At 30.2% G+C, this 15,817-nt stretch overlaps 2 protein-coding genes across 3 annotated transcripts; one reads left to right on the top strand and one right to left on the bottom strand.

The window, feature by feature from the left end:
• Positions 1 to 1,312: 1,312 nt before the first annotated feature.
• On the top strand, positions 1,313 to 6,017 carry LOC114192649 (uncharacterized). 2 transcript variants are annotated; one of them, XM_085665111.1, is made up of 9 exons: positions 1,313 to 1,656; positions 1,983 to 2,119; positions 2,238 to 2,295; positions 2,406 to 2,543; positions 2,624 to 3,018; positions 3,154 to 3,226; positions 3,302 to 3,445; positions 4,102 to 4,227; positions 5,326 to 6,017. In XM_085665111.1, exons 2-9 carry the CDS (start codon positions 1,995 to 1,997, stop codon positions 5,938 to 5,940), a joined length of 1,674 nt encoding a protein of 557 aa, XP_085521237.1. In that variant the 5' UTR covers positions 1,313 to 1,656; positions 1,983 to 1,994; the 3' UTR covers positions 5,941 to 6,017. The 2 variants fall into 2 exon arrangements, with proteins under 2 accessions (XP_085521237.1, XP_085521236.1); XM_085665110.1 differs by having other exon boundaries at positions 2,624 to 3,226.
• Positions 6,018 to 7,526: 1,509 nt separating this feature from the next.
• LOC114190899 (glucomannan 4-beta-mannosyltransferase 9-like) lies at positions 7,527 to 10,919 on the bottom strand. The gene is made up of 9 exons (XM_028079967.2): positions 10,419 to 10,919; positions 10,207 to 10,305; positions 9,662 to 9,914; positions 9,429 to 9,539; positions 9,206 to 9,342; positions 8,873 to 8,986; positions 8,568 to 8,767; positions 8,288 to 8,482; positions 7,527 to 7,996 (listed from the first exon to the last, which is right to left on the bottom strand). The coding sequence occupies exons 1-9, from the start codon at positions 10,737 to 10,739 to the stop codon at positions 7,834 to 7,836; spliced, it is 1,593 nt and encodes a 530-aa protein (XP_027935768.1). The 5' UTR covers positions 10,740 to 10,919; the 3' UTR covers positions 7,527 to 7,833.
• Between the last annotated feature and the right edge of the window lie 4,898 nt (positions 10,920 to 15,817).

Genomic DNA, 15,817 nt, shown 5'->3' with positions numbered 1-15,817 from the left:
ATTTTTATTCATGCCATGATCTTTCTAGTTTCAAGATCATTAATAAATATTGAATTTTTATGCATATTTAATATAACTGTACTACTGTCAATATTAAAAATGATAAAATAGATTAAATAATTAAATCAATGATCAGAGAATGTATGCTTAATTATTATTAAACTAATTTGAAGGGATAATATCGATATTTAGATTATTTTATTTTTAAAACTAACGACAAAAGTTAATGTGATTTTTTATCTTATAGAAAGTTTATTTATCTAAAATTATTTTAACTCAAAATCAACTTTACATTCGAGTTTAATTCATTATCAAAAGTTACTTAATTTTACATAATTTGTGTTTTGAATTCGAGGATGCAATTTCTTTTATTACTTCATCGCAAACAGGAAATATTTTTTTAAGGTACAATTTATAAATTTAAGTAACTTTCGGACAAATCTGTTGTGAAACTAAACAATATAGAAATCAGACACAATATTTTGAAAGAGAAGAAAAATAAATAATTAGAAAGTTAAAATTAAAAGACACAGAGATGAAGCGGAATTACCCAATTTTGTTTTTTCAAAATAAAATTACAGTATTTTAATTAAGATAGATGTTTTCATTAAATATAAAATTTAAAATTCTTCACAAATATTACATCCAAAAAACATCTACTACAAAATAATAGTCTCTTAAAAAAATTTCATCCAAATATAAATATTAAGATAATTATTACAAAAATCATTAAGTTTTATTACGTCCAATTTGATTATATGTTAATCTTAAATCAATTTATATGGTCTATTTATAGTTTTCTCTTCTCTCTTTGATGTCAGTAAATAAACAGACAACAATGATGAATATGTAAATGCAATCTTCGAATTTACTTCATTGCAAACTTTTTCGGATTTATATGAATAAATTTTCTTAAAATGTTTTTTACATTAACAATTTATATGGATAAAATTCGTAGGCACTTTTACAAGTAAAAAAGATTATGAAATAATATTTTCACAACTTAATTTCAACACTTAAAAATATTTGTAAAGAAACTACTCATACATACCCTTGATAGTGGCCTTTTGTTTTTAACTGAAGTCGTAGCTTTTTTAGAATCTTCAAGAGAAAAGAAAAACAAAGAACCTCTCTAATGCCTAACATACACTTCCATCTTCGCTTGGAAAAAACTTCACTAAAAATATTTTTAGATAAAAATAAATATTTTTAATAAATTAAAGCTTACAGAATTTTTAATTTGTAAAAACAATTATGCTTGAAATTTTCTATTTTGAGTATGTTCTATTAAAATTTTCATCTAATTTCTTACAATGTTTAGATATCAAACTCCTAACGTTTATAACTTTTTTTAGTTCATAAAATTGGAAAATAATTTATATTTCTTCTCAAACCTTTTTGTATGAACTCAAAAACCGGAGCGCGAGATTTAGCCGATGAGACACGGTTGAATTTCCCATTCCGGTCGGACCGGGTCCAATTAAACCATTGAATCTGTGACGTAAGGAGCCAATTGAAACGGTGAGTTTCGTGTCACTTCTACCAGGAGAGAAGAAACAAGTCAACGAACTCACTCACTCACCATTCACCAGAGAGAGAGCAGAACCACTTACGCTTTCGTCGATTCCCTTTCCTTCTACCATTGGTTGTTCTTATGTGAGTATGAGCACTGCCATTCTAACTTCAGTATTATTTTTGCATTTTCACCATGCTTATGCCTTTTTTTTAGAAAAAAAATATCGTAGGAATTTTTTCTTAAAATTATTTATATCAGCCATGTGTTGTGACCCATGATTATTGGTTTTTCTTTCCTTCTAGTAAATATTTGAATTGCCTTTTGTATAGTTTGTATTTGCTTTATATAATATGAGATGGATTGCTGTTATATTTATACCCACAGTCCGAGAATCTTTAGTATGGATTGACATCTTGGTGTCAGAACTATTTTTTTTATTTTATTTAAGTTTGAACTTTTTTTTCAGAATGTGGAGGTCATGACGATGATGGTGAACCAAAGGGTTGAAGAACATGTTATAATTGAAGAAGGGCAAAGGAAAAAGATGAAGAGGAAGAAGGAAGTTTTGATTCCTCGTCCTGCATGTTCCTGGGTGTATTTTAGGTGATTTCTTTTAATTTCTTAAATATGTGATTACATTGACTGTAAACTGACAGTGCGTAGATATTAAATTACAATTGCTAGTTTTTTTAGTTGTTTACTAAGTCTTGAATTGTTGCAGTAAGGAATTTATCAAAGAGTACATTGCTTCCCATCCTGAGTCACCAGGCCTTAAAGCTGTGAGCATCCTTTTTACTTTTTGAATTTCTGGGTTTTTTGTTGTTCGTCATTTGTAGCTGAACTGAATATGGAGTTGTTAATTTTAGTATTTTTTTTTTTCTTTTGGTAGGCAACAAAGGCTGCCTCAAATGCATGGAAAACAATGAGTCTTGAAGAGAAGGAAAAGTATGCTAGGCATGCACGAAAAGTGTGGGATGGCTACTTGAGTTCTGGTGCTGCTGCCCCTGAACCCAAGCCAAGGAAACAGGTAATTCTAAGCACATGGGTTGATTCGTTAATTCATTTCAATAGTTGATGAATCTTAATGTTAAAGATTAAATAATGCAGACTAAACTGGTAACAAGATGCTCCCCAGGTCGCTTATTCAATGTGTTACAGCGCCTCACACCTGAACAGAAGGAGTCAGTAAAGAGCATGGGCTTCGGGAGCCTCCTTGGACTTAGATGTCGAACTCTTCGACGCAGTTTGTGTCTTTGGTTATTGGAGAGATTTGATGCTACTAATTGCAGCTTAGAGATCAGCAGTGCGCACTTGCCATTAACTCCAAAAGATGTGGAGACAGTATTGGGATTATCAGCCAGTGGCAAAGAAGTGGTGAACTCTGGTCCAGAAGACTTGATTTCAGATTTGCGGAGCAGTTACAATGCGATAAATCATGGAATTTCAGTGAGACTTTTAGAGGACAGGTTGGCTACTGCAGAGGCTGGAGATGATTTTAAGAGGTCTTTTGTTCTCTATGTGTTGGGAACTCTTCTGTCCCCAACAGCTAGGCTGGATGTTAGTCCGTCATTCCTCCACATTTTGACAAATATGGATCTTGTACATCAGTATAACTGGAGTAAATTTGTGCTTGATAGGCTAGTTCGAGAAGTATCGCGCTTCCATAAAGGAAAGCAAAGAGCTGTTGGTGGTTGTCTCTTATTTTTGCAGGTAAAATTATTTTTTGCATCAATTTCTATTTAACTTATTAAGCAATATATATGTTTTTAAACTCTTTCTTTTCAGCTTTTCTACTATGAGAGCATAACTCTTGAAGGGTCTTCTGCCCCAGTTTCAACAACAGTTCCATATCTGTTTTCTTGGGGAGAGGAGGAGATTTCTGAGAGAGAAAAACGAGAAAAGGAACTTGGTGGCTATGGTTCTGGGGAGGTAGATAATGGCATTCAAATTATTTACTATAATGCTACACTTGTATTGGGGAAAATGTGGTATTTATTTTCCTATTTTTAGGTCAAAATAGTTTATTTAATTGTAGAAATCAGAAAAACCCTCAAGGAGATGAAAAGGACTTAAAGCAGGCTTCTGCCAACCATTTGTTTCATGAGATGTTCTCATGGTGAAAAAAGTTCAATGTTAAACAGTCTCTTGAAAGCCTTTTTCAATTGAATGCAAGTCATTGGAAAGTATGATATTTCTAATTTGATTGCATTTTCTCTGAAAATGATATTTCATCTTACAATTTTATAGTGGTGGATTTATTTCTGAAAACACCCTTTGACATCTTCTTTAAGACTTGCTTTCTATTATTTTTCAAAATATTTTCGTATGCTTCAACAGTGCATTTAAATAATACACATTTTGTTGCAATGGGAGTAAATTGTGGAAAGATCTCAGCTCCCCACCACGAGTCATAAAGGATATCATGTCCTACAACCAATCAAAACTGTATTAGGAGAATGTATCATTTAAAGTGTTAAAAGTAATTCAACTGACTGGGCTGCTTTTATGTGAAACAATACACATTGGATATTTTCTTTTAAACTAGTGGATTTAGGTGTCTACTGAGGTATGCTTTTACTTTGCAGCTAGCAAGCAAGAAGAAACGTCACTATATGGTGTTCCCAGAGTGTAAAGATCATTCAGATGGGCCACCAATCATCACAGAAAACACTGGGATTGGGCATGGTCCTCTTAGAACAGTATTAAATGAGGTGATGATGCCATTGACATTCATTACTAGCTTCTTAGCGTCTTAGCATGTCCATAAAATCATGTCAAAAGGCACTGTTTTATGCCTATATCTTTTGTAGTTATGAACCCAAAATTTTTACTTTTCTTTTTGTGAAGTAAAAAAGGCCAATGCATAGTTGAGTTTCCTTCTGACCTTACAGTGAAGAAGAAACAAGATAGTAAGACAATTTAAAAGTTTGATTGAAAAATGATTGAGTGACCATGAGATGTGTTTTCTTTTATATGGGATGGCTATAGATTTTGGTGAAACGTTTTTAAGATGGTAAGAAGGTGCATTACGTGAAAGAACTTATTAACATGACCCGTACTTTGCAAAAATCAAGCCCAATGGTCTTTAGTCTCTTTGGTGAGGTTGGGTTATAAACTAGTTACTTTGGGTCTTTAGTCTCTTTGTTTTGCTGTCTAGTTAATTATTGGATCATTGGCAGGCAGTCATAACGATGATGAGGTCATAACGATGATGATAAACCAAAGGGTTGTTGAACATGTTATACAACGAACAGATTTTTTATCTTTGCATTGGAAGCTGCTTATACAAAAACTTCTTATTTTTCTTTTCTGGACTTCCTTCAAGGGCACTGTTGTAACTTAAATTCATGATAATAGCTTGCTCATGTTTCTATACTGGGTTCACATGAATATATAAGAGTGACAGGGTCTTGATATGACTTTAAAGAAAAATGGCTTTCCCATGCCGCTAATTAAGTTTGAGATATTCGTTTTGTTCTGTATTTTTCGATGGTGATTTTGGGTTGAGCTTTTCCTCAGATTTCTGTTTTTGATTATTAACTGGTCAATTTTAAAGCAGTACTCGTGTTACTAATCTTATTCAAGGGAGAAGTAATCAGTGAGAATGCATTGGGGCTTGAATTTTATAGTTTTTCATAACTGTAATAGCTACTTTAATTTATTCCTTAACGAATGCCAAAGTTATCAACGAGTTATTAGTGGAAGCTCTATTTCTATACTCTCCTAAGACGAGTGTGTGTTGGTGCACATGCATTTTTTTTATTTTGAAATCTGCAGATTGAGCTCTCAAAAACAAGTTTTTTCTACAGGAAGCCATCCTAGATTTTCCAAGGAGCAGAACTATGTTGAGTGGAGATGTAGATGTTATAGTCGAATCAGTCAAAGCCCCTTGTCGAAACAGAGAATATGGTTGCAATGAAACTGTGGATTGCATGACCAGTAATAACCATGAAGTAACCTGCATCTATTCTCCGTGTACCTGTCCACTTCAAGACTGTAACTATGTTGGGCCATTTGAACAGTTGGCATTGCATTTCAGCAGTAAACACTGGGATTCTGGAAGACGATTCAAATATAATTATCCATTGGCTATCTCTTTACAGATGGATGAACAATTTCTTATTCTGCAGGCAGAAGAAGATGGGGTTCTCTTTCTCCTCAACAAGGGCACAGAAACTAATGGGAATACAGTGATGATAACCTGTATTGGTCCAACCTCATCAAAAGAGAGGTTTGTTTATGAGATTGTTTCATGTAGGGGAAAAAGTTCTCTCAGATTGAAGTCTGTAGCTGAGAATTTTCCTGGTCGAATGAAGGATTTCCCCCCACTAGATTTTATTTTGATTCCTTTCAGTTTTCTTGTTTCTTCAGGAGAGCTCAATATAGATATTTGTATATGGAATTCTAATGTAGATTACTCTTGATTTATGACCTAGATTATAGATAATTATAGATAATTATAGATAAAATCACAATATAGATATTATGTTTTTTTTCTCAATATTTGTGGTTTCTATTGTACAGGAAAAGCCATACCTACTCATCCCCTTTTTTCTCATTGTGAATCTCCTTTACACTTGTTAAAAGTTCTACATTATCGGTTTTTAATAAATTGTAAAACCTACATTCTAATTTGGTTATATTACAATTTGTATATTGCTTCTACTGGTCAAATAAATGGTAATACCTTGTAACCAAATAACAATTTAATTATTTTACATAAAAATCTTTCGTTCATTTCCTTCTAATGGCGTAAGTTGTTGCTGGATTTGGTTGACAAAATTTATTCTAATTAATAATTCTAAATGGACAAATTGTATACACAAAAGCATATAATTAATAAACGCAACTGTTAGACGTTATATGATTTTAACCAAAAGGCAAATATGGTACTGAATTCAGATATGAAACCTGGTTTTCTAATTAGGCATTCCAATTAGAACAAAAAAGTTATTGTAACCTTATAAATACAAAGATGAATTTTATTTCATGTTTTATATTCTTACTAAGACTATTACCATGGTATGATTACTCGGGATTAAGAATTCTCACTCCTTTTTGGCATGCACTAAAAGGTATTCTGTAAAATCAGAATTTGACAGAGGTGGTATATGGATTCAGATACTGTAAAATGTTTTGAGCAATGAAAATCTTCATTTGATGATGTCTTTAGGTACATTTGTCCCATGTGAAGAGGTTTCATGGTAAGCCAAACCTCAAAGATTCCACTTCCACAGAGAATGCATTGGCTTGAAACAATAACATGCATATAGCTTAAAAAAGAACCATGTCGCTACTTGATATGATGAATTTCACTTGAAATCCTAATCTAAAAGTGTGAAGACATCATCAAGTATCAACTGATGGTCCCTCTGAACAACACGGTACCCTCCATCACAAGTCTCCAAAAGTTGTAATTTGCAGCCTTTGAGATGCTGGAATATCTGTACTTCCATTTTATTTCCAGTTTAGGTTTTGTGGTAATTTTATTTCTGAATAACATCAACTTTAAAGCAAATCCTAATTTTGTTTCTTTAATCAATCAAGATTCAAATTTGAGGGCTCTTTCTTTTTTTACTTTTTAAACCGTTGGAGATCACAGATTTTCTACAGATAAACAAATTTACAATTTTTTGTTGGATTAAATTAGGTTTAAGGTTTTTTTATTATTAAGATGATATCATACTATTTAAAAGTCTCTTTTGTTTGTTTTTACCAACTATCGAGTCGCTATCTGGTTACTCGTAAATATCCAGTCTCAAACTCAAGATGTATATATCTCAACACGAGAAGACGTGTTAGAGATCTACAATGATTAAAGATAAAATAAATTTACAGTGTATAAGTGAATGCAAATTTTACTTTCAAAGTTTGATTTGTAAGGTTGAATTAGACTTAAATTTTATTTCTTCTTTTAAGATAAAATTATTAATAAATTATTGAATTTAGATTAAAATAAGGCCATCTTTGAAAGTGAAGATCAAGATTGTCACACAGCTTAACTTCCAGGTTAGAGAAGGGAAGGTGGGAAGCAGAAACTGTCAACTTGCTTCTGTGTTCCTGATTTCCAATTTATAGAATTTATTGATAATTCTTTCCAAGGGATTTCAAATAATACACAAACTTTTTCTGTTTTGTTTATCTATGTTCTTTGTCTATGTCCATATAAAAACAATACAAAACATGACAAATAATGGTTGTAAAGTAATGTATGGTACTAAAACAAATTGAATTGTAGCTATGAGCAGAAGAAACTGCATTGTGTTCCTTGAAGTGAATGACAGCCACGTCGAATAATTCTGAGAAAAGAAGCTCCTTTATGAATTAGGAACAAAGGTGCCAACATAGCCAACCCCTACAACAAAGAAGGCAATAGATTGCAGGAAAAGATATATGAAGTAGTGGTTCCTCCCATAGGTAAGGTCATAGCATCCACAGAAAAAGAGGTAAGCCCCCACTAGAAGTTCCAAGAAATGAAGCCTGTCAATCATCAAAAAACAAGTAATGAAGGTGAAATAGTGAATGCTAGTTATGAAATCACATACTAAGTTGCTTGTACAATTCTTTCCATCAACCAAATTCAGACACCAAATATCCAACCGGAGGAAATATAATTCAATTTTACAAAACTGACTTATAAAATGAGGTTTGCATCCACTTATATATTATAAATTAGTTTTATCTCTCGTCGATGTAAGACTTTCAACAAATCATAACCTTATGTTGGTACGAGGTTAATAAAAGTAGAGTATTTTCCTTGTGTTGGTGTACCTTTCACTAATCTTGATACGAGGCTTCCTTGCTGCTTTGCCACCTGACTTTGTCTTAAGGGCATCTCCCAATTTCTCAGTAACTACCCATTCATTTACTCTCCCTGCCTCTAGCAAACCTGTGAGTGTTGCCTTGGTCCTATGCATTGACATAACATTTTCAAAGAGTATCCAGAATACGAGTAAGTGGATTGACCTGAACAAGATATAGATGAAAAGTTACTCACAAATCAACACAAGAAAACCTTGCCTGCAGAAAATTGCTAACTTATAATGCTTACCTTGGAGTTCCAACTGCATTGAGGAGTGTGATGATAGAAGGTATATACACAGCACCCCACTTAGGAACTTCCACTTCTGGAACTAGAACAGTGGCTGGCATAACCACACAGTAGAATACAAATGTGACCACATGAGCTACGATTTTCCGGACAAAGAAGAAACTATAAATCACATAAAACTTCTTCCAAGTGGAGACTTTCTGCATGGCATGGTAAAAAAGAAATTACAAGAGAAGATGGAAGATAATACAATTTGACCTCTTCAAACAAACTATAGAAATTGAGTTTTACAAGGAAACTGATACCTTGTTTCTCATGATTTCCATTGCCATTTTCTTGAAAAGATTAGCTGGGCCACATGACCACCGATGCTGCTGATAACGAAAGGCTTTGAAGGTACTTGGCAGTTCACTTTTCACCTAAATTTGTTTAGATTACAGAAAACAAATAATTCAGTACAGGAGAGAAGACTCATCGGAAAGTAGATGTGTTACTGAAATTACATAAAAAATACTTAATTAGATTAAAATGATTATATTCATTAATTTTTAAAGTTGAAATTAAAATGTATCAAAGTTTCAAAAAATAACAAAGTTCAGGACTAAAAACATATTTCACCCTTCAAAGATTCATCATACCTTAAGATCGCTAAGATACACAAATTTCCCTCCTTTGAGGCCAGCTCGGACAGCCAGATCCATATCCTCCACTGTTGTGCGGTCCTTCCATCCACCAGCTTCATTTAATGCTGAAATTCTCCACACACCAGCAGTGCCTGCAACATATCATCTGCATTATTCACATGACTGCTTCTACTACCCAATGACAATATTTGTACTGTTTATTAGGGAAATGATTTACCATTGAAACCAAAGAAGGCATAGGTTGAGGACCCAACTTCCTGCTCCACAAGGAAATGATAGTCCAGTGACATCTCTTGCATTCTTGTCATTAAGCATTCATCAGCATTAACTGCCACACACAAGGTATCTTAAAAATGAAACACAACTAGATAAACCAGATGCAACTTAAGGAAGTTTTGATCTTTGCTGCAGAACACCTTTTTCATGAAGGTTTAATGAGAAAAAACTCACCAAATTTCCATCGAGCTTGGACTAGTGCAACTTCTGGGTTGTGAGCCAGAAATGGTATTGTGCGGCGAAGGAAGTTAGGCTCAGGTTGGAAATCAGCATCAAAGATGGCCACATAATCACACAAGTTCACATAGCTATGCTTCATGCCTTCTTTAAGAGCTCCAGCTTTGTATCCATTTCTGTTCTGTCTGATCTCATACTTTATGTTTATGCCTTTGCTGGCCCATCTCTGGCATTCCACTTCCACCATTTTCTGAGTATTTTTGGTTAAAAGAAACAGAAAAAGGTCATGTGAGCACAAACTATGATCAGAGAGAACATAGAAGAAGCCTTGGATTTTCTGACAGAAAGTAATTTTGTTATCAAATATTGACCTTACACATGACTAATGAGTAAACTTGCTTTTTAGTAGCCCTTATAGAGTAGAAAGTATCTCAAAATAGGCTTTTGATGACTAAGAAAAAAAAAATCTAAAAATATTTAGCATGCTTTAGTTAATGAAAGATAAAGGAGCAAATTTTCAGTTAGGGATGGATAATGTCAACCTTAATGATTGGGTCAGTGGAATCATCAAGAACTTGAATTATAATCCTATCAGACGGCCATGATATCCCACATGCAGCTCCAATTGATAACTGATACACCTGCAAGCAATGAAACAGTAAAAAAATTCAGTAAAAGAAAAATTCTACTCCAAGAAACAATGCATGTGAGAGCAATATATGCTAAATGTGATAACTTTTCAGTAACACTGTACCTCTTTCTCATTGTACATAGGAATTTGTACCAAGACCATTGGGTATGCAGAGTTTCCAATCTCAAGGTCATCTCTGAGAGGTTCCCATTTATACTTGTTATCTGGTTTGTACCTAAACAACTTCACAAAGATTATGACTACACCCATATAAACTCTCTCCACAAACAACATAATTGACATGGCTAGGCACAAAGCCACAAGCAATTTCAGCAATGGAACCACAAGGGGTGCTCTGGTTTGCTGCCAAATCAAACCCATTTGGCTTGCACTGCCATCATAATGCAGGTTTTCAAACGTAGCTGCTGATGAAAGCCGATCCATCTGGTGGCTTTCTGTGGAGAGACAAATTGCACTGATGGAATGGTGTGACTATATAGAACAAAAGTGAGATCACTCACTCACTAACTGTTTGTGCTTGGTCTTGGTGGCTTGTTGGCTTTGCGAAAAGAACACGAATTGTTTGTAGTTTTTTTCACTTTTGGCCACTCACTCAGTGATTGTTGCTTAGGAGTTACGTTAAGGCAACAAGGAAGAGCAAGAGAGTAGAGTCAGAAGGCACTATTATAGCACAGTACTAACAAACAACAAACAAAGTAACAATGCATTTACACTGAGCTCCATGTGCAACATTTTGTGACACCAACCTAACGTATGGTGCAGTGTTTCTCAAGCTCTCTCTCTCTCTATTTTCTTATGAAAAATGGGAGAGAGATAGAGAAGAAGGGTATTTATTTGAATGTCTTGAGCAATGATAGAACAAAGTGTGAAGTGTTATTTATATTTGATAAATTGCAGAGTTTGTATGAAAGGGAAGGAGAAAAAAATTGCAAAACCATTATGATGAGATGAATGGATTATGGACACAGCTTGCTTCAGAGTTGAAACCAGAAAAGAGTGTCACAATCCAGTGGCGTTTGCAGACATGTATGGAGCAGTGCTTTCTACAAAGCTACTCATTATTTCCTAACACCAAGGTTGAGATTTTGTCTATGAAATTTTTTTGAGGGAACTTCATTTTCGTCATAAAATTGTGTTGATACAAAAATAAATTAAACATTTTAAAAAATTATTTTGTTGTGTTAAGTAGTAACTAAATTTGTTTATCATCGTTCTTTCATATTTATCATCGTTCTCCTACTCATCTTTATTTTAGATAATTTAAAAAAATTACATTGTTCTTTAATTTTGTAACTTATCTATAAAATACGTTACTCTTTGTAACAATTGTTTGACTTTTACTTAATTAATATTTCATATTTTTATTTAAGATATATGTAATTATAATTTTTTATATATATAATATTGAAAAATATATACTAAAAAGAGTATTTTAAGTACATGGAGTAAAAGAAGTATTTATTTTACTCTTTAGTTTTTGTGTTTTTGGAAAGAAGCTTGGGAATTTGTAATTTGATTTTGGTTCCTTTTACATGTGTCCAAATAGAATGATTAGAAGGTGTTGTTAAATTAGACAAAGAACAGCCAACAAAAACCATGTACTTGGGTGGTTGACATGTCCATGTATTTTATAGGTCCCAAGTTCTATTCACCTTAATTTTGTATCGACAAGTTTGATGCTGAAAAAGTACACATTGAAAATTGACATGTATAATTTTTTGGCACTTTATAAGCATAATAATCAAATTGTGTGATAAATTATAATTAATATATGCCATCTATTTTCTCCAAATAAATTTAATTGAACTTGACGGATTATGAACATTGAAAGGCCACTTGATATCATCATAAATATACATTAATACCGTGCTTTAATTCTCTTAATTAAGATCAGAAAAACGTACGAAATGAGAACTTAAAAATTTACTTATATTTATTCATTAATAATCAAGGTAACCAATTTGAAGAAAAAATTATCGTACTTATAAGATATTTTAATCCAAATAAATAATAGCTATCAAGATTCCAGATGAATCAATGGAGGTATATATATTTAAAGGGAGAATACTAACTAGTGTCCTGAGAGTATTAGTTAAAGTGTAATTAATGAATATTAAATTTTATAAAAGTTGATAGATAACGGTAATATTAAATGAATCATGATCTTAATAATTGTTAGTGCAATTTTACTTTATTTAAAGAATAAAAACATCTATAAGTGTTATATATTTATAATTGATAATTTATTTGGTGAAAAAAAAGTTAAAAAATAATTAAACATAAAAAACTATATTTTAATGTTACTAAATATTAAAATATAATTAAACATAAAAATATTAATTAACATATGTATCATCCATCCCAATTATAACATTTTAACACTAATAAAATAGAATGTTTCATCATAGTATTGAAAACAAATAATTCAATGTACAGAATATATTCATACAGTCTTACAAAAGATATGAGTATAAAAATATATCATTTATACACTTAAATTGAAACTAACAAGCTCTATACATAAACTATTCACTTACAAAAACTCTCTGAAACCTTTTAAAACTCTAACTAATGGCTCCTTATCTTTCAGGGGTATCTTTAAATCTGCAACATCTTCTGCTCCCACCAAATAGGTCTTCTGCTCTCACCAAATAGATGATTATCATAAGAGAAGGGACCAACAACACAAGAAGACACAAAACACACAACAGGATAAGCTAGTGTACAACAGACTGGATGCAAGCCAAATCAGAGAAGACTCACAGGAAAACAAGCAAAAGTTTAACCTAAACGAATGAAAAAATTGGTCGAACAGAAAAGAAGAGTTCGCCAAGAGGATCATTTTAACGGTCTTCAATCTTCAAACAGACTAACAAAGAGGGAGAACTCTTAGAGAGAAGGTCAAAGAACTTTGTAAAGTGATTTATAGAGATAATATTTTTAGAACGATGAAACTTGTTTATAAGAATTTTATTCATACTAAAATATTTTAATATTAAAATAATTGAGTCTCACTATTTTTAAATCACTATCACTTTTAAAACTTCATTTTCTTAAGTATTTCAACATAAAATAAATAATAAAATATTGTTTGTTTTCTTTATTAAAAAAATAAACAATATTTTATTTTATGTTAATTTAAGTTTTTTTTTTCATTTAATTATATTTTAATTTTTAATAATATTAAAATATATTTATTTTATTATTTAACTATATTTTAACTTTTTTTTGTGTGTAACAAATAAATGATCAATTATAATATAATAGTTATGACAAATTTGTCATCTAAATAAAGTAAAATTTATTAATAATTAAGATAATAATTCATTTAATATCTCAATTAATTATGAATTTGTTTTAAAAATCAATATTTATTAATTACACTTTAAATAATGCTCGACACTAATTAACGGGACCTATTTAAACAAATAATTTACATTTTTCTTTTAATTTTAAATATTTAAGTATCAACTACAAATTTAAAATTATAATACAATAGTTTATATATATATATATATATTATTATCGAGGGAAGTCACTAATTAAAATAAAAAAAAAATAACGGGACCTATTTAAACAAATAATTTACATTTTTCTTTTAATTTTAAATATTTAAGTATCAACTACAAATTTAAAATTATAATACAATAGTTTATATATATATATATATATATATATATATATATATATATATATATATATATATATATAAAAGATGAACAGTTAAAAAGTTATTTTTTTTGTTTATTTTAATTAGTGACTTCCTTCGATAATAATAATAATAATTTTATATATATATATATATATATATATATATATATATATATATATATATATATATATATTTAAGTAAGAAAGATAATGCGGAACTAATTGACTCATGATTAAAAAAGCAAGATGGGCTAGCATTTTGAGTCTTTTGGCTCGCATAAATTTGACATTCTTAATTTGCAGTATGCGGGCCTAGGATGAGATGGGACAAGCTAATGCGTTGATCTGCATAATTTTTTACACATATAATTTGGTATATGTTTTTTGCATTTATATTTTAGCTACACATGTAATTTGTTAACACTTCATATATGATGTTGCATGTATGAAATTGACAATTAAGTTTTGGCAACAAATTTATGCGATATTATTTACTAAATGAAATAAAAGCATTTAATTATTCAAGAAAAGCAGGCTATCAATATAGGGTGAGCCATTATTTTTAGCCTACATTTTTAATGTGGGACGAGCCACATTAAAAATGAACTAAATGAACTAGTCTAGTTCACATTTGCAAGTCAAATGCGGACCGAGCCTAAATGAACTAGTATAATCCACATTGTCATCTCTATTTATTATGGATCATTCGGTTCACATAATGTTCTTTTTTACAAATTTTGTAATATGTTTTATTAGAAAATGGTAAAAATACTAATTTTTGGTAATGGTGTAACAAGTAAAGTATTTTAGGTCTCCAACAAATAAAGACCTCAATTTTTTTCTTCTTAATATTAATATTCCTCTAATAAATTAATTATAAAATTATTTAAGAGAAAAAATCTTCAACAAATTTTTTTAGAACTAATATACTTCTATTAAATCAATTATAAAATTATGTTTAAGAAAAAAAAATCAAATTTTATTTTAATATTAATATATTTCTATTAAATTAATTATATTTTTATATTTGAAAACAAAATTTAATTAAATTATTATAATGTTTATACTATCTGTTAATTTTTATTGGTATTAAAAATTATATTTTAATGAATTAAAACTTTATTTCTTTCGATATATTATAATTCTATTTAAGAAAAGAATAGTGAATAGTTATTATATTCTCATATATTCAATTTTTATTTTTATTTTCTTTCTTTATCTGTTGGCTTATATTGTGATTTCACTTGATTTTTCTTTTGCTTTTCTCTATTTTAAAGTTATTCTTTCCAGGATTTTAACATATTTCATTCATTGAATTTTAAGCTCATTAGTTTGTTTTTCTTTCTATTTATGTTAATATTTTTTTTATTTTATTTGTATTAGGATTATAAATATGCTTCTTCTTTTTTAATTTTTTTTTAATTTATAAATTTTGAAAGTTTTTTTACAAATATTTTAACGAGGAATTAACATTTTTGCTTTGAATTGGAAAACTTTTAATTATATTAGAGTTTAACCTTTTGGTATATAATCAAAATAAAATCTCTAATAATACGAGTTGGAATTGAGAAAAAAAGGAGTTAAATTAAATTAATTATAATAATTTAATAAGTAATTTTATATAAAAAAATAAATTTTAAATAAAAGACATATTTTTAAAATTATTTTAAACTTTCCAAATCCTTAAATCACCTATGATTACGTACCTTTAGTTGAACAATTTTTATTTTCAATTCAAAAAGGACAATACAATATTTCATACAAAAAATGAGAGAAGTTATTTTCCTAATTCAATATAGATTTTATTTTATTTTTAAAAAATATTTTAAATTTAAAAGAATTCCAATGAA

The sequence above is a fragment of the Vigna unguiculata genome, chromosome 7 (assembly GCF_037176805.1).
Source record: "Vigna unguiculata cultivar grain cowpea cultivar isolate G323 ecotype 2 chromosome 7, ASM3717680v1, whole genome shotgun sequence".
Taxonomy (NCBI): domain Eukaryota; kingdom Viridiplantae; phylum Streptophyta; class Magnoliopsida; order Fabales; family Fabaceae; genus Vigna; species Vigna unguiculata.
Note: the sequence above shows the minus strand (reverse complement) of the source record. Positions and strands in the feature narration are given on the sequence as shown.